A 19,061-nucleotide genomic window follows, 5' to 3' on the forward strand; every position below is an offset into this window, starting at 1 on the left:
AAAAGCATTTGACAGTCAATTAGAAATCAGTCCAAGAGAAAAGGAAAGAGATTTCCCTATGATTCCACATAATTAAAATAATTAAAAGTAGCAGAGCCAGTAAATACTTCCTGTGACCTCTGAGTCCAAATCCAGTGCTCTTTCCACTATAACAGAGTGGTTTCCAGGTCCAATAAAATACTGAAAACTTAGATGGAGGAATCATTATTATCAAACATAATGATGGTAATTCATTACAGAAGGCTGGCCACTGGGGACAACAAAAAATTGGCATGGAAACTCATAAAGGCTGTTAGCATGGTGCCTAGTACATAAGTAGTACTTCATAATATTTTTTCTGAGACATGAAGGGATTTCTATATGTTCATAGTAGTTGAAACACCAAGAGCCTTTTGAAATAATGAAGACAGTATTGATAACTTGTTTGTGTTCTCTGATACTTCATTGAGGTATGGATATGACCCTGGGTTCTCAAAGGCTCTGCCAGTAAAGCACAATCTATGGCAAGTCCTAATTCAAGTTCTTTAGTGTGGCTCTCTCCAAAGATAAGGAAAGCTTTACAGAGGGCATTCTGGGAGTCTGCTATGTGTAGGCTATGTAATGAGGTTGTTAATAGAGTGTTGGATTTGGAATCAGAGGGCTTACATTCATACCTCTTTTCTGACATTTCTTAGCTATATGACTGTAAATAAGTAATTTTAAACTTTAACTCAGTGTAAGTTCCTTGAGGGCAACAAATATTTTGTAAGTCTTAAGCATTTGAGAAATGCTTGTTGAATTAAAATAAACCTCTCGGTCTCAATTTCCTTATCTACAAAATGGGATAATATTCATAGTCATACCCATAAGTAATTGATCAAAAGGAATTCGTTAAAGTTATTTTGGAGCTCAAATGTGGGAGGGAAAAATATTAAATGCCTCCTATATGCTAGGCACTGTGCTATGAATTTTACATTTATTATCTCATTTGATCCTTATTACAGCTCTGTGAGGTATGTGCTATTATGCTGTTGTTAAGTCATTTCAATCATATTGGGCTCTCCATGACCCCATTTAGAGGTTTGGGGGTAAAGATATTGGAGTGGTTTGCCATTTCCTTCTCCGGCTCATTTTACAAATAAGGAAACTGAGGCAAACAGGATTGAGTGACTTGCTGGGGTCAAATGGCCAGTAAGTATCTGAGACCACATTTAAAGTCAGGTCTTGCTGACAGCCACCTGGCCTTCAAAGTCATCCTTTCACCTACCTGAGGTAAACTTAGAATCTTGTAGGTTCTTAAGTTTGGATATAATTGCTTCCAAGTGAATGACAATGGTGTTTTAGGAAGATTTGTCTGAGAGTAGCCTCTGCTACTCAGTAAATAAATAACCACAGTTTTTAAAGCTCCTTTCTCTTCAGTAATGAAGAATACTAAACACTTATTTATTGTATTCAGAAATCACTTTTCTCCCTCCTTCCTAGCTCTGGGAGTAATAAGGCTTCATCTTTGGGTGATGTTTATATCCTTGCATATCCGTTATCTTATCTGATCTGGACAATCATCCTTAGAAATTCTATTTGCCACATTTAAAAATAAAGAAACAAAGGCTGATAAAGAGACAGTGGCTCCAGCATAATATAGCAGCTGATAAGTAGCCAAGGTGGAATGCCAACTCAGGTCTCTTAACTCCTGTCCTTGGCACCATATTGCATCTCAATGAGGCTATTAAGTGAGTTAGGAGTTGTGTCTTCTCTAAACTTGCTGTCTCCCTTTTTCACCCAGGACAGGGACTTGCAGTTTTGAGTCACTTAATGAATGTAAATTGAACTGAAATGGGCTGCCTGAAGTCAGAGAGAGTTGAGGGCCTCTGAGACCCAGATGAAAGCAGGTAGGTACCTTAAGAACAACTATTTGCAAATGCAGTCCCACCTTCAGTTCATTGGAGCAATTGAAGAGATGGAAGCTGTGATTGAAAATTTAAATATATTGAAAATTAGTATAATTGGGGGAAATCTAGAGGATTGTTATTAGGTGCTAGGTGCTTTTCCAATATCCCTCAAATGTTTCCACATTTGCCTGAGAAGTATGTCATGCATCTACTAAAAGGGAGTGTAATGACGATAATAAGCAGTCAAGTGTAATGGAAAGAATATTCCCCTTTTCCTAATTCCCTGTTACTGTTGAGGATACCACCATCATTTCAGTCACCAAGGCTTAAAAACCTAAGGGTCATCCTCCACTCCTCACTTTCTCACACCCCATATCCAATCTGTTGCCAAGGTCTGTCAATTTTATCATTGTAGCATCTTTCACACAGATTCCATGTTTTCTCCTCTGATCTATCAGCTCACATTTGGACTCTTGCAACAGTTTGCTGGTTGGGCTGCCTGCCACAAGTCTCCCTCCATTCTGATCCATCTTCCATTCTGTTCAGATGACACTGACCTGACACATGTCATTTCCTTAGGAGATAAACTCCAGAGGCACCAAATAATCTCCAGGAACAAATAAAAAATCCTATTTGGCATTCAAAGCTCTTCCCCCAAGTTTTTGCATCTTATATCCTACCTGCTTGCTGTGTAATTTGAATGTTAGCCTAAAAACTACAATCCCCAGCAAATTTACAATCTCAAGAACCCCAATCACTTCTTGTCATTAAGTGCTGTCATAGACAGGATATAAATTGGGTGGAGGTCCGTCTCTCTGCCTCTTTCCTCCCTGTGGTGGTTTTGGTGGATTGGGGATTTTTGAGCAGGTAGAAAAACTTACTCATGTGGTTCTATTTTTGTCAGATAATAAACTTTATAAAATAAGTATTGGACATTAATTTAAATCCTAAATTGCCAGCCTCTTTAGACCCCTCCCTATACTCTACATTCCACTGACTTCTTAATGTTCTCAAGCAAAACACTCCATCTCTCCACTCTGAACATTTTTTTCTTCCTTCCTTCCGTTCCCTTCCTTTCTCTTCCTTCCTTCCTTTTCTTTCTCTCTCTTTCTTTCTCTCTTTCTTTCTTTCTTTCTCTCCCTCCCTCTCTCTCTCTTTCTTTCTTTCTTTCTTTCTTTCTTTCTTTCTTTCTTTCTTTCTTTCTTTCTTTCTTTCTTTCACTATACTAAATATTGATTCCAAGGCAGAAGAACAGTAAGGGCTGGGCAATTGGGATTATGTGACTAGCCCAGGGTCACACAGGAAGTAAGTGTTTGAGACCACATTTGAATCCAGACCTGGCTCTGGTTCTCTGTCCATCTAGCTGCTCCCACTCTGGGTATTTTCATGGGCTGTACCCCAAACCTGGAACGCTTAAGTTCTTCAGGACAAAAGTATATTAACAATTACATTCTGATGGGCATAGCTACCTAGTAGAAACTGAAAACAAGTTCTTTCTACTTTATTCTAATGGCCAATGGACAGGAGCTCACAAACTTGAAATTATGGTCTAATTCCCAATCCCCCAAAGCAGGCAATATCCTGTGCTTCTGATTACTTTCTTAGTGGATGTGAGCAGTTGCAGAGAATAGGTCCCTGTGTAACTGTAAATTGCAGTTCAGTGCACATTCTACAGATCAGAACATGCTGTCCAAGATGTTTGTATCATCTCAGATCTTCTGGCCATTTATCTCAGTAAAGAACCACTAAACTTCAGGTCCCTCTGAAAACAAATGCTGTGCACAGTATTCACTGTAAAGGCAAATTCCATTCTTTCTTTGGACCTCAGTTTTATCTTTGGGAAAATGAAAGGGTAGAACTAGAATCTTAGCAAATAGTAAGCTCAATGGCTGCAGTTAGACAAGTAATCTAGCTAAAACCAACTATCTCAGTTCTGCTACTGACTATGGAGTGACCTCGGGAAAGTCACTGAACCTCTTGGAACTTCAGTGTTATGTGTCCATCCCAGCTACTAACCTTATGATCTATGAACCTATGATCTATGGAAGCCAAGAATCTCAGGCTTGCTTTATACAGACTTCTCCTCCAGAGTTATGAATATGGTGCTGCAGAAAAATTACTGACTCTTGAGTATTATTTTAATAATTAATATACAATTTGTATTAGTTACTGAGTCAAGAGAATCTATGTTCAGAGTTCATCTTTTCCATTTCTTGTTTGCCCTAAGGTCTCAAGTTTCCTTATATATAAAAAAATGAAGATGTTGGACTAGATTAGACCTATGCTTTAGAAATACCACTTTTGAGGATTGGAATGGAAAGAAGTTTGAGGCTAGAAGACCAATTGGAAAGCTAATGCAGGATCCCAGGCCAGAGGTGGTGAGGCCCTGAACTAAGGTAATGACTGTGAGTTCAGAGAAGGGGACATGTGGGAGAGATGTGAAGGTAGAGACAATAAGATCTGGTAATGGTTGATTAGCTCTGTGGGGTGAGTAAGTGAGGAGTAAATTATGAAACTGAGGTTTTAAGCCTGGGTTTCTAGGAGGTTGGTAATAAGGAAATTCAGAAGATAAGAGATTGGGGTAAGATCTCTTTCAGCTCCAAATCTACTCTGACATTTCTTCCAGTGTTTGCTTAGCTCCAATTTTTCATTCATTCAATTATAATTAGATATTGCCTGATTCCCTCATCCTGATCAGCTAAATCATTTGTGCACTATTGGTCTGACTACAGTATTTTATCCTTATTGGGTCATTCCTTGGTCCCATGAGTAGCCTGTGATGCATTTGTGCTACTTGGAAGCTATATTTTAAAAACCCACAACCATGACTGGCTAGGACCATTGGTTCCAAATAATAGTTGGTCATCTCCTGGCTGCTGAATGTTTCAATTATATTCATTCTGCTATGCATTCCAGAATTCAGAATTTCTTGGACCCGAGGATGACTGTGTGGCTGATTAATATATGTTTCTTCCTTGCATTTTCCCCTTAAAAAGCCACTTGATTTGATAAGTAAGAAGCAAATGTGAGTAGTTTGTTCTTTGGCTCTGTTCTGACAGTGGAGGGGTATCAGGCAGGCAAATAAAGTAAATCAACAGTATGACCAGGCAGGCAAAAATCACTAATGGAGTCTTTAGGCTGCATTCACGGATGTCAATTGTTCGGTTCTACATGCTATACTTGAGCCTGAACAGACTGAAATCTGGAGTGTATTGTGTTCAGTTCTTGGTGCCATGTTTTAGGAGGGACTTCAATAAGGTGGAATGTGATTGGAAGAGGATGGCTTTATGATCTCATCCCATGAGATCATATTGGAGATTTAATGCAGAAGGGCATCAATCCATGACTGATGTCAAAACATATTTATTTCTCACACTTTAGAAACCAACGGTTTTGCAATTCAGAAATTCAGGGGCAAAACTAGCAACCTCACAGTTCAATACACATTCACAGAAAGAAGACTTTTAGGATCAACTAAACTTCCTTTCAGATTAGACAAATTCCATCATCCACAGATTACTGTTTGGGGAAGTCACATGTTGTGTAAAGCAGCAACAAATTAGACAAAAATGTTAATTTTGCAGAGCTTGGGAGGCCTCCTTCAACTTGGAAAGATGCACACAGAGAACTCCCTAAAATAAGAACTATCTTCTTTCCATGGGCAAGTCTAGCACAGGAAAGTAGCCAATATTTAAGAGTGCTTACAGACTTACGAAAGCATGTTGTATATGGCATGCACTAGAGAACTTGGAAGATGTACAGTAAGCTAGATGGAATTTTTGGTCATAACTCATAAGCTCTGACATTTGACACACACAATACTGCTGTGGCAGCTCCTACCAGAAGAAATGGAACATGCTTCTACCAACCCAGGTTATGTTTTTCCTTCATTCAAGGCCCAGCTCAGGTGCAGCTTTTCATTGTGGCTCTTTTTGATCCCCCAAGCTGGATCCTCTCTTCCTCAAAGCAGAGAATTCTTCTTCATCCCACTGTCTTTGTCATTTTCAGCTTTTTATCCATGTACTTGTCTTCAAAGGCAGTGTGGCTTATTGGCTTGGAACACAGGTTTTGGAATTTTTTAAACTTGGATTTTTAAACCTGGCTCTGTTACTATCTGTGTATTTAAACTCTTGTGCCTCAGTCTCCTTGTCTATAATTAAGTGGGGAATGATATTAAGTTAAATGATTTCTAGGTTTTCAGATCTAACATTCTAGAATTTTATTTTTTCTTCTGTCCTGGAGAGGGAAGAATCATTGTCCTAAAATACATTTTTTAATTATTACTAGAATAAATATCTAGGCAAGAGGACCAGAGACTAGAAGTTAGCAGATCCTTACTCTTTTTTCAGATATGCCATTTACTTGTTATGTGACTTTGGTCAAAGCACTCTCTTCTCTGGATTTCAGTTCACTTTCTGCAAAATGAAGATGAATTTGGTGATCTCTAGGCCCTTTCTGCTCAGACAGTTGTTTAAGGGGTTGTGAAGTTACAGACCCAGTTATCTAATGGACTAGTAAATTATGCATGTGCATGTTGATGAATGGGGGAAGATCAAGGGAATGAGAGTTTTAGATCTACAAACCTGAGGGGTTGGAGTAAGAGGATAAAATGCATTCAAGTCCCTCACTTACACACATGAGGAAACTGGAACACAGAGAGGCTATAATAATAGCTAGCATTTGTAAAGCACTTTAAAGTTTGCAAGAGTTTTACAAATCTTATTTTATCCTCATGATTCTGAGGGGTAGGTGCTATTACTTTCATCTTACAGTTGAGAAAACTGAGGTAAACAGAATTTAAGTAGCTTGCCCAGGGTCAAATGGCTAGTAAATGTCTTGAGGTTTCATTTGAACACAGGTCTTTCTGATTTCCAAGTCCAGCATTCTATCTAGCTGCCAACGGTCACTTTCAGTTGTTGTTCAGTTGTTTTCAGTCACATCCGACTCTTTGTGATTTCATTTGGAGTTTTCTTGGCAGAAATACTGGAATATTTTGCCATTTCCTTCTCCAATTTATTTTACAGAGAGGGAAACTGAAGCAAACTGGGTAAAATGACTTGCCTAGGGTCACATAGCTAAGTCATGTACGAGGCCTGATTTGAATTCAGGAAGACCATAGGCCCCAGTAGTATCCACTGTGCCACCTAGCTACTCACACCTAATAAATACTCCATGGATATTTATTGAATGATTGAATTTGATTTTGTATGCAGATGATTTTAAGGGATACAGATTTATTTTGTAAATACTTGGAAAAGGTAAAGCAATTACGTTAAACATGGAAGGTCTAGATAGAAGGAACATGCCACTGGGCAGGAGTATGTTCCTTAGTGGCAAGAGGAACCAACCCAGACTTACAGGCTTCTCATAGATAATCTACAAAATGGATAAATAAGGAGTGATCCTTTTAAGATAAATACAAATGATCTAAAGTTGCTACTATTAGAATTAGTGTGACATACTGGAAAGAGCACTAAACTGGGCTAATTTAGCCTAGTTCAGCCCTTGACCAGAGTGTGACCTTGGGCAAGTTAGTACTCTTTTCTGGGCTGCAGTCTTTAATATGGCCTAAATAATTTCTAACATCTTGAAACATATTAATACTTTGTGCTCTAAGGCTCCTTCTAGCTCATATATCCTGTGAATCTTAGCCTAGGATAGATGACTTTTGAGGTCCCTTCCAGATTTAATGATTCTAGGAAATATTTGCAAAAAAGAAACTGAGAAATACTTAAGATTCAGAATTGGAAAAAGACAGTTTGGAATCTGAGTTGAGAGACTTGGGGGCACAAGGACCAGGAAGAACAACTGCCATTCCTGGTGATCCTCAGGCTATTATAGACTGGGCTATAGAAAAACCTGAACCAGAGAGAACCTTATTTATTTCAAATTTGAAAAGAGAGTAAATAAAACAAGACAGAACTAGTAAATGAAATGAGACTTTTGAGGGGACCTGTCTAGAGAGAAATCAGAGCCTGGGAGGGGCCAAACTGCACCATAGAGTGCTATCCTTTGTCTCTGAAAGCCCTCACTGCACTCTAAACAGCCAATTGGATATATTATCAAAAGTAGATACTGAAAAGAGGTCAAGTAAAGGGCCACAGCAGTGTTCTCAAGACCCTTAAGAAAAAGTCCTCTAAATAATGAAATTCATCTGGAGGAACAAAAGATCAGAATTTCAAGGTAATTAAAAAACAAAAACAAAAATGTGGGAAGGAAAGGAGCCTTAGTAATACCAGATCTTAAAATAGATTACGAAGCAGTAATCATCAAAACTATTTAGTACTGGCCCAAGAAACAGAGAAGTCAATTAGTGAAACAGATGAGAAAAAAATGAACTTAGTAGATTAGTGTTTGATAAATCCAAAGATATCAGTTACTGGGTTAAGAACTCACTGTGTTAGGAAAACTGGAAAGCAGCATGTCAGAAACTAGGTCTAGACCAACATCTCACATTTTATACTAAGACAAGCTCCAAATGGATATATCACACACACACACACACACACACACACACACACAGGATGACATCCTAAACAAATGTGAAAAACAAGGAAGAAATTATTTTTCAGTACCTTTCTCTACTTTTCTTAAACAAACAAACAAACAACACCTTACCTTCTGTTTTAGAATTGATATAACTATAGATTCCAAGGCAGAAGAGTAGTAAAGACTAGGCAATTGGGGTTAAGTGACTTGTCTAGGGTCACAGCTAGGAAGTGTCTAAGACCACATTTGAACTCAGGCTTCCTTGACTCTAGACCTGGCACTCTCTATCTATTGAACCATCCAGCTGCCCCTCAATACCTTTCAGATGTATGGATATAAGAAGAATCCATGACCAAATGAGGGATAAAGAAGAACATAGATGATTACATAAAATGTCAAAAGTTTCGCACAAACAAAAACAATGCACCAAAAATTATAAAGGAAGTAGGAAACTGGAGGAAAACATCTTTGTAGCAAATTTGTCTGATAAGGGTCTTTTAAGATTGGGTCTGGTGCTCTTAAGACTACCATGATAGTCTCCTCTTAAGGGAAGTTATAGCTTAGAGAATCTTTGCAAGAGAATCTTTGTTATAAGATTAGGCCCAATGGTCTTGAAGCCCTCATGATGGTCTCCCCTTATAAGAGGCTAATTAAAAAATAGACTCGAATACAGGACTACAATCCCCATGAGCCTTTGCTCCACTTCCCCAGAATGCCTTGTAATCTCACCTGGGCCGAGATCGAGAAGGTATTTAACCTGATTCAAAGGCTTTTGAAGGGGCTCACTCTTTTGGACTTCCGTTTTGGAGCAGGCGCGTCTCTTGCATGATGTGAGGTTATTTTGTCTAGGCCTCTGGCCTAGGCACATGTTTCTTACTTGTATATTCTTTAATCTTTAACCTTTAATAAACCTCTAAAAAATATAATACTTCTTGCAGAGAGAAACTAATTTCTACCTGCCTAAGTCTCCCCATATTCCTAAATTTTAATCTTTACAGCTACAAGCTTATAGTACATACTCATGGTAAAATACGGATACAATATTTTTCAAAGGTTAGTATACCTGGGTCCCAATTAATATTTTATTTTCCATCACTTTATTTTTTTCCTCTTGATAACAAAATCCCATAATATTTTGCCCCAACCCCTGATATACAGATTGGCCAGCTCCAGGACAGCCACCCAAAATTAGAATATAACAATCCCTTTTCTCAGAAAAGGCCTTTCAAGCACACCTTCCCCTCCAGCAGGAGCAAACTTTCAAACTGAAGCACCTATTTCCTGCAGAATGGACCCATTTTTCTCTGTACTCCCCAATGCAGCACCACTCTTACCTGAGTTATACTCTTTGTTAGTGTATATGTCTTTGAAAGGCTTAAGAATTCTGATGAATACAACAACCAACTATAACTCCAAAGGACTGACAATAAAGTATGTTACCTACTTCCTGATAAAGGAGTGATGGACTCAGTGCAGACTGAGATATGTATTTCAGTATGGGAATTTGTTCTATTTGGCTACAGACATTTATTTCAAGAGGTCTGCTTTTTTTTTTCTTTTCTACTGGGAGGAAGAGAAAATGGTTTTGCTAACTGAAAATTTTTTAAAACAAAGTAAAACAAATGTTAAGAGAAAAAAAAAGAAAGGGCCATGTAATCTTTTGGGTAAAGGCAACAGAAGTGACCAGCATCAAATGCTAGCAGTTCACTGTTTGGAATGCCCCTGGAATTTTGCCACAGTCTCTCAATGCTCTAGAGAGACAGCTGAGTTCAGTGGAAAGAGCTTGTTGTTCAGTAGTTTCAGTCATATCTGATTCTTTGTGACCCCATTTGAGGTTTCCTTGGCTAAGATATCAGAGTGCCTTGACATTTCTTTCTCTAGCTGATTTTTCAGATGAGGAACTGAGGCAAACAGAGGCTATGTGGAAAGAGAATAAAGCTTAAAGAGACAGAACTCTGGTTTTAATCTCAGCCCTGTTACTTACTGGCTAAGTCACTGGGTGAATCTTCTTACCCCACTGAACCTCATCTTCTTTTTGATAATTTCAGTCTTTTGGTTCTATGTGAAGATGAATCTTTGTAGAAGAGGTTGGACTTATAGACCTAGCCCTGCTAAAGTGGTAAACATTTTGGATGGCTTTGGTTGTCATGGGCCTTTTTAGTAAGACCATGCTTCCTCTCTACTGTTTACAATAAAGGAAGCATGGCAATCTCTTTTATGTCAATATAATCCAAAACTGCATTTGCCCCAATGAGTTAGAGACTCAAGGAGAAGCAATGTAGTAAGAGCACAAGACTTGGGAGTGAAGAGACCTGGGGGCTAGTCCTGCTTATAAGGCTTTGGATAAATCAGTTGCCCTTTTTGGATCTCAGTTTTTTTCTCCTTATAATAAAAGGGTTAGATTAGCTGATCTCTAAAGTTCTTTTCCAGAACTGACAGCATATATTGCTAAGGTCATATATTCAACTAGGAAGGAAGCAAGGAGATATCCTGGAGTCCCTCTGAGTGCATTCTTCCCTCTGGGTCTGGCACATATCCTCAAATAACTGACATAGCTGGATGGCTGATTAAACAGGAACCTTCCCTAGAAAAGCTGTATGGAAAAGGTTTATCATTCCTTCAGTTGTACCAGCATCCTCATGATCATGCAAAGTAGCACTTGAGCTCCTTTTAGAACTAGTTTCTGGGATCACAACCGCTGGCATAATGGGTCCCTGTAGGAAGAAGAACAGGGAGAGGTTGGGAGCAAATACCATCTGAAGCAGCTATGAGAGCTGGTATTGTGTGGTTAACTAGACATCTTCTTCCTTGCTACAAGTAGTCTCTGCTTCTATGGCCTCCCTGTTAATCCTCCACCCATGGGTTTTCTTATACCAAAGCTGCCAAGCATTGAAGAAAATCTTAAAATTGCCTTGAATGTGCTATAAATTTGTGTTATCTAACTTCCATGGGACCCCAGCTGCTCCATGGCAAACTTTTTGCTCATCTCTTGATTCTTTTTCATATTCCCTAGTGATTCTTTCAAGTCCTCTCCTTTCTCTCAGACTCTAAGTCCATCCTCCCTACCACTAGCTACTCTCAGCAGATGATTTTGCCTCCTGCTTCACTTAGAAGGTTGAAGTTATTGCACATTAACCCTCTCTGATCCTCTTTAGTCTTCTAATCTTTAATGTTCTTATTAATCCTGTCCTCTTCCTTCCAGCTTCAGTAGAAAAGATACCCTCCTTGCTAAAGCTAAAATCATCCATTCAACATATACTGTAAAATTATATACTCAATCTCATTCCACCTTGAGATCTTGATCTATCAATCACTTCCACCCTATCTCATTCATCTTCAATGTTTCCCTCTTTACTGGTTTTCTCTTCCTTAGGTAACAAACATGTTTGGGTTTCTTCTAGTTTTAAACTAGCCCTTCCTTGGTCTTGGCACCTTTTTCATTCTTTGCCTTCTCTCCACCCCTATCTATTGCCGATTTCCTCCACTTCCTCATCACTCTTTCCTCAATCCCCTGGAATTTGGCTTCCATCCCTCTACTTGATGAAACCATTCTTTCCTTATTACCAAGTTCAAAGGGCATTTTTTCCTATTCTCATCTTCCTTGAAGACCTTTGGGCAGCCATTGACACTGTGGACTACACCATCCTTCTTTATACAAATTTGCCTGCTAGACATTTCTCAAACTCAACAATCTATCTTCCATCTCCATTCCTTTGCACAGACTTGGGATACAATAGGTCTAGAATGTGCTGCTTGCTCAGTTCTGCATCTCAGAATCCTTAGCTTCTTTCAAAGTTCAGCTCAGATTCTACCTCCTACTCAAAACTTTCTCTTTTTTCAACTATCTGATATTTACCTATTTGTATATGTATTGTCATCCCAACAGAATGTAAATTCTTTGAGTTTTTTTGTTTGTTTGTATTTCCACTATATAGCATGGGACTTTCCTATAATATGTGCCTAATAAATGGGTGTTGGATTGGAATAGGTTGAATGCCCTCTCCTATCTTGATTTTATACACACACACACACACATACACATATATGCATATATATGGTTTTTTTAAAACTCTTATTTTCTGTCTTAGAATCCATACTGTGAATTGGTTTCAAGGCAGAAGAGTACTAAAGGCTAGGCAGTGTTATAGATAAAAGTTAAATGTGTGTGAGTTTGCAGACTGACAGCAAAAGGGCAGAGTTCTGGAATTCTGTGAGACCAGCTGCTGTTGAGGAGAGACAGTTAAGCCTAAGGGCTGTGTCTTTTTTCCTCTGGGTGGACCTGAGGAGAACTAGATTTTCCCTGTGGCTTTGACTGCTTGTTCATCACATCTTATTGCTGTTTGGATTATCCTGTACCTGTTGGCCTTTTTACACCTACTGAGTTCCTGTACTGTGACAACTAACAGCTGATTGTGAGACCATCACTGGGCCCTGTCAGACTTGCACACAGACCTTTTACTTTTAGATTATCCAAGGGGGATTTAGCATTAGCTTAGATAAGTTTAGAAACTTGGAGGTATATAGTGAGTATAGGGAATAGAGTATAGAAACACTCAGGAGCAATCTCTCTGTGGAGAGATTTGTAGATCTGGGGAGGTATAGATATTTATAATAGAGTAAGGTATAACCAAATCCCTTCCAACCTATCCCTATTGTATTAAATACCTATAACTTATAACCTAGGGTTCTGTGTGTGTGTGTGTGTGTGTGTGTGTGTGTGTGTGTGTGTGTGTGTGTGATCTGCCTGGCTCTGCCTGCACTGAGCTTGAATAGCCTCCCCAAACCAGGTTACTGGCCTAAATTACTATCCAAACCCATCCCCTGAAACCCAACAGTTATATCAAACCTGGTATTCAAGACCCTCCATAATTTGGCTTTAACTTATCTTTTCAAACTAGTCTTAGTATTCCTTTTCACATATCCTGAATTCTATTCAGACTGGAATACTTTACATCCTTTTTTCTGGAATGCCTGCTCCCATCTTCATACGTTTGGTCATAGCATATCCTGTGCCTGGAATGAATTCCTCCAATCTAATTTTATCTACATTTTTTCTAGTGCTCAAATCAGACACCAATTCAATGAAGGCTTTTTCTGATGTCCTTGTTTTCTCTCTCCACTGAAATGGATGCATTCTCTCCCTCTACCAATTCTTCATAGTGTGTCTGGACCTCCAGTAGACAATCTTACTCTCCCTTGTATCATTACTATTTGTGTACATGTCTTTCTTCAGGTGAGAAGCTTCTTCAAGAGAGCTTTGAAAATACAGGGTCACAGAAGCCAGGAAAGAGAGTATGTGCTATATATCTTTGGGTTCCCAGCACTAAATAGAGTCCTATATACTGACAATTAATAAATGTTTGTTGATTGAATGAATGAAGGATTATGATGTTTACTGTCTTGATGCCTGGTGGACAATTTCCTCATCAGTGCTTCCTCTGAAGAAGATAGTAAAGTTCATCTTCTCTGGGAAGCTCCCTGGCATTTCTCCAGTTCATATTGCTTTCTTTTTTTGTTCTCTGAACTCTCACTGTCAGTACCACCCAACCCAGAACTGAATTAGATATTCTCTCTAGAATGGCAACTATTTGTTGTATGGATGGTGAGACAGCATGGCACAGAGGAATGCATTCTTGTCTTGGAAATAGGAGACCTGCATTTATGTCCTGGCTCTGCTATTTACTGTACAATCCTAGGCAGGCCATTTCCTATTTTAGTAACTCAGTTTCCCCATCTGCAACAGTCTTTACCCATATTTCCCTGACAAGTTTTGGAGACTATACAGTACTCTAGAAATGGATGCTATTGTATATTGTATTATCTCCCTTTCTCTCAATTCCTAGTCCAAAGACATTCTTTTTCTACTAAACCAGGCTTTTTGGGATGGGACTAAACCCTTTCTTCAATTTTACAGAGAAGTCTGGGGACTCACCTGGCTGCCTCCATCTTTGCTCTGTTCTCCTTCCTCCTTTCTTCATCAATGGGGTAGAAGCAGAAGATAGTCAGGCCAGTGATTAACAGGGTGATAGGGACGGGGGCCATGAGCACCCGAAGAATCAGTTTGACCAAAGGGTTTGGCTCACAGTTCCCAGCTTGGTAGCCTGCAAAACTAAACACACAGTGGAGAGTCAGGGATATTACTCTCACATGCCCATGGTCTTCTCTGCTTCCATGCTATCTGCTGCTTGGCAAGAATTAGAGGGGAAGAATTAGGTGGAAGAAGCAGCCATAGTTAGTGAACTCATGAATGTGCCATCACGATATTAACCCTTTCCTTCTCTCCCTCCAATAGTACTAAAACAGGACTGGGTTTTTTTTAGTAATACTCTGACATCCCAACATCATTCTAAAGTCCTTCTCACCTGCACCCCACCCCTGGCTGCATTCTCTTTTTAGAGGCATCTCCTCCTTTAATTTTCCTTATCAAGGTGACCCTGGATGTGATCTGTGATTCTAAATTGTCATCATCAAGATAAAAACATACAATGTGGTTTGTGCTAGAACTTGTAACCTCTAGGACCAGTTTGGGTCTTATCTTCCCTAAGGGATTTCTATGGGTCCTGAAACTCCTGTAGGGATACCCTAACCCCTAATAACCCCTAGTGACAAATCCTATAATAACATACACAGTAATCACCTCCCAGGGCCATCCTTGGGAAACCTTAGATTTCTCACACCTTCTAGGAACACCCCAGGTCTTTCATCCATTATAGGAAAGCCCTGAAGCCTCATACCCCAAATTCACAAGTGAGTTGGTACATCCCCTTACAAGAGTTACTGAGGTCTCAATGCTCCCAAGACCTGCCTACCAAATACAGGAGAGAGTGTAGCCATCTACCTGGGAGAGGAAGACTATGTCAAAGTAGCTGCCTTGCAGAGAAGACCAAAGGTGCCCTTGTTAAACCAACCACAAATAAGAAGGGTAAAGCAAGCCCTACTGTAAACTCAAGGTAGAGATCCCCAAGGCCAAACCGCCTCCAAACTTGTTGACAAAGATGTAGAAAGAGTAGAAGAACACTTCCAGGTTCTGGCAGCTGGGGTTCTTTAGTTGGAAGTCATCCATGGCATCTGGGAGCATGGACCTATAAGAGGGAAGGCAGAGACTGGAAGCAGTGGAGAGGACTTGTGTGCTGGGTGGGGTGACATACTGGCAAGCATGTCATTTTTCTTCTCTGGGTCTTAGCTGTAGCCTCCTCAAAAGGAGAAGGTTAGAAAAGATGAATTCTAAAGCCATTTTCTAGCTCATAAATCCTATGAAACCTGCCCAGCTGGTCCCACATTTCTGACCCGGGTACTGCCAAAGAAGTCAGGCAAGTATGATCTACCTCCCGTATCTCCTACCCCTGTCCTTTGCCCTTGAAGGCAGTGTGCTTTCATGGAAAGAGTGAGGGATGAGGATGTTGCCACAAATTCTTGATATCCTTTTGTTTCACCTTCCTGAGTTTCTGTTTCTCCACCTGTACTCTGTACTCTGGCTTAGAATCATGCAGTGTTGGCAATGGATGGAACCAAGGAGACCACCTCCTTTAACCCCTTCCTCTTACAGATGAGAAAACTATGTCTCCAAAGAAGGGCATAAAGTGGTTCAGTGGCAAAGCCAGAACTCAAAGCCACATCTCCTGGTACCAGCTCAGTGCCTGCTCTGGCTTATGTCAAGAGGGAAGAGCAGCCTTAACTTAGGGAGAGAGTGGTGTGAGAGTAATGAAGGTCTCTTAGTAGCAATAAGGGTTTCCATGGTGATAGTACCTTCCCAGACATCTTCCCTTCTCTCCAGGCCCCAAGGGTACTTCCCTTGCCTTTAGATGTCAGAATTGGTTAAATGTACCACTGTTAGAGACAGCCCTTTAGACACAACTCCCAGAGGTCCATTAGTAGTCCTAATATATCCCATTTCTACCTTATATAACAAGGTGTTTTTTCACTGTCAGGGCTGAAACTATGTGACCTGAAGCCAGTCACTTAATCTTTTTTAAACCTTTACCTTCTATCTTAGAATCAGTATTATGTATTGGTTCCAGGGCAGAAGAGGGGTAAGGGCTAGGCAATAGGGGTTAAGTGATTTGCCCAGAGTCATACAGCTAAGGAAGCATCTGAGACTAAATTTGATCCCAGAACCTCTCACCTCTAGCCCTAGCTCTCAATCTATTGAGCCACCTAACTGCACCCCAAGTCATTTAACATTCTTAAACCTCAGTTTTCCCTCTTAAAAATAAGGTCAGTCTAGACAAGTGATATTTCTTTCTTTTCCTTTTCTTTCTTTCTTTTTAAAACCCTTGCCTTCTGTTTTGGAATCAATACTTTTGTATTGATTCTAAGGCAGGTGAGTGGTAAGGGCTAGGCCATGGGGGTTAAGCGACTTGCCCAGGGTCACACAGCTGGGAAGTGTCTGAGGTCAAATTTGAACCCAGGACCTCCCATCTCTAGGCCTGGTTCTCAATCCACTGAGCCACCCAGCTGCCCCTGGTTCTTGATATTTCTTTGTCATGGGCCTTTTGACAATCTGGTAAGGTCTGTGGAGTCCTCAGAATAATGTTTTTAAAAATGTATAAAATAAAGTACATAGGATTCTAAAGAAAAACAATTAGGTTAAAATTCAATTATCAAAATATTTTAAAAATTCAAGTTCATGGGGGCAGCTCAGTAGTACAGTGGATAGAACATCAGGAGGTCTTGGGTTCGAATCTGGATTCTGACACTTCCTAGCTGTGTGATCCTGGGCACATCATTTAACCCTGATTATCTTGGAATTGATACTAAAACAGAAGGTAAAGGTTTTTAGAAAAAAAATCCAAGTTCATAGTCTCCAGGTCAAGAACCCCTGGTTGAGATGATCACTGAGGTCTCTTCCAGTTCTATATTTGATGTTCTGGGGCCTCTTCCAGGTCTGGCATTCCATGTTCTATTCTTAGAACCTTTTAACCTCAGTGACCCCAGAAGTGTGACCCATTTTCAATTCAACTTTAATGAATCTTTTCTCAATCTAGCCCTGATCCTGACTGACTCTGTGATACAAAAGTCTCTTTTCCTCCTGCCGCCCCACTCCCATCTCCTTTCAAAGACTAGGAACAGTCTTGGCAGGAGCCCACACTCACCATGGCAACAAGAAGAGCGAGGCTGTGCTGCAGCCTACCAGGATCATGGTGAGAGCAAAGGTGATGAAGCTGTGTGTCACTTGCACGAGAATAATGAAGGCTGGGATGATGAGCTGGAGATCAAAGTCAGGTAGAGAAGGGGACAGTGAGACAGACGGCAGCAAAGGCGAGTCCCAAAGCACCACTGGACACAGGGAGGACAAAGGAGGAAGAACTGAGCCCTCTTCCCTCCTCTGCCACCAGGTCTCATCCCAGGCAAACTACCTGGCAGACAGGGGGGACCAAGGAAAGGGCAGACTAGAGGGTCTGGGCTGGAATCCCAGCTCTGTTGGAGGCTTACTTCCTGGCTGACTTCTCTTGGCTTCACTTTCTTCCTCTGTAAAATGAGGAGGTTGAACTCGATGACTTCTGACTCTGGGATGTCCGAGGTCCCTTTCTCATCAGAAGCCTTGGGTTTGAATCCAGCTTCCGATGTTTGTTTGCCATGAATCACTCTGCCATTCATTTGTTCATCTGTGAGCTTGGTTTCCTCACTTGTAAAAACATGGCTAATACTGAATGCTCAATCTGCTCCCCACAGATTTTATGGGGAGGTTTTGCAAACCCTCAGGTACTACGGAGACTGCTGAAGGGCAAAGTGGAGAGAGCTAGACCTGGAGTTGGGACTTTGTTGTTCAGTTGTTTTCAGTCCTGTCTGACTCTTTGGGATTTTTTTTTTAAACCCTTACTTCCGTCTCCAAGGCAGAAGAGGGGTAAGGGCTAGGCAATGGGGGTCAAGTGACTTGTCCAGGGTCACACAGCTGGGAAGTGTCTGAGGTCAGATTTGAACCTAGGACCTCCCATCTCTAGGCCTAGCTCTCAATTCACTGAGCTACCCAGATGCCCCCTCATTTGGGATTTTCTTGACAGATACTAGAGTGAGTTGCCATTTCCTTCTCTAGCTTATTTTACAAATAAGGAACTAAAGCAAGCACAGTTAAATGACCTGCCCAGGGTCACACAGCTATTAAGTGTCAGAGAACAGATTTGAACTCAATAGAGTCTTCCTGATTCCAAGCCCAGTGCTCCATCCATTGTACCACCTAGCTGCCTAGAGTCAGGAAGCTTTGAGTTCAAATCAGATCTCAGACACTAGCCGGGTGAACCCTAGGTTAGGCATGTCATTTAACCTGTGCCTGCCTCTTTTCATTTGAAAAATGGGAATAATAATGGAACCTACCTCCCAAGGTTGTTATGAAGATAAAATTAGTTAGCATAAAACACTTTGTAAACCTTGAAGTGCTATATAAATGCTAGCCATTAAGTAGAAACACAGAAGAAAAATAACTGCATGATCACATGGGTCAATGGGGACATGACTGGAGATGTAGACTCTAAATGATCACCCCTGTGCAAATATCAATAATATGGAAATAGGTCTTGATCAATGACACATGTAAACCCAGTAGAATTGTGTGTTGGCTATAGGGGGGAGGGGAGGAGGGGAGGGAAAGAGCATGAATCATGTAACACCCATGGGAAAATATTCTCAATTCATTAATTAAATAAAATTTTTCAATTCAAAAAAATAAAAAATAAATGCTAGCCATTATTAGCAAAATGTGCATTCTTG

General features: G+C 40.3%; 1 protein-coding gene across 4 annotated transcripts in view; it reads right to left on the reverse strand.

Annotated features, from left to right (window-relative positions):
- Positions 1-5,215: 5,215 nt before the first annotated feature.
- The window catches only part of LOC100013133 (sodium-dependent lysophosphatidylcholine symporter 1-like), a 64,273-nt gene continuing 50,427 nt past the window's right edge, over positions 5,216-19,061 (reverse strand). For all 4 annotated transcript variants that reach the window (XM_056812008.1, XM_056812007.1, XM_056812006.1 and 1 more), the window contains 4 exons: positions 17,450-17,562; positions 15,296-15,439; positions 14,290-14,466; positions 5,216-11,071 (listed from right to left, as the gene is read on the reverse strand). In XM_056812008.1, the coding sequence (XP_056667986.1) occupies positions 11,047-11,071; positions 14,290-14,466; positions 15,296-15,439; positions 17,450-17,562 (459 nt within the window). In that variant the 3' untranslated portion in view covers positions 5,216-11,046. The remainder of the gene's footprint in view (positions 11,072-14,289; positions 14,467-15,295; positions 15,440-17,449; positions 17,563-19,061) is intronic.

This window comes from Monodelphis domestica, chromosome 1 (genome assembly GCF_027887165.1).
Source record: "Monodelphis domestica isolate mMonDom1 chromosome 1, mMonDom1.pri, whole genome shotgun sequence".
Classification (NCBI taxonomy): Eukaryota; Metazoa; Chordata; class Mammalia; order Didelphimorphia; family Didelphidae; genus Monodelphis; species Monodelphis domestica.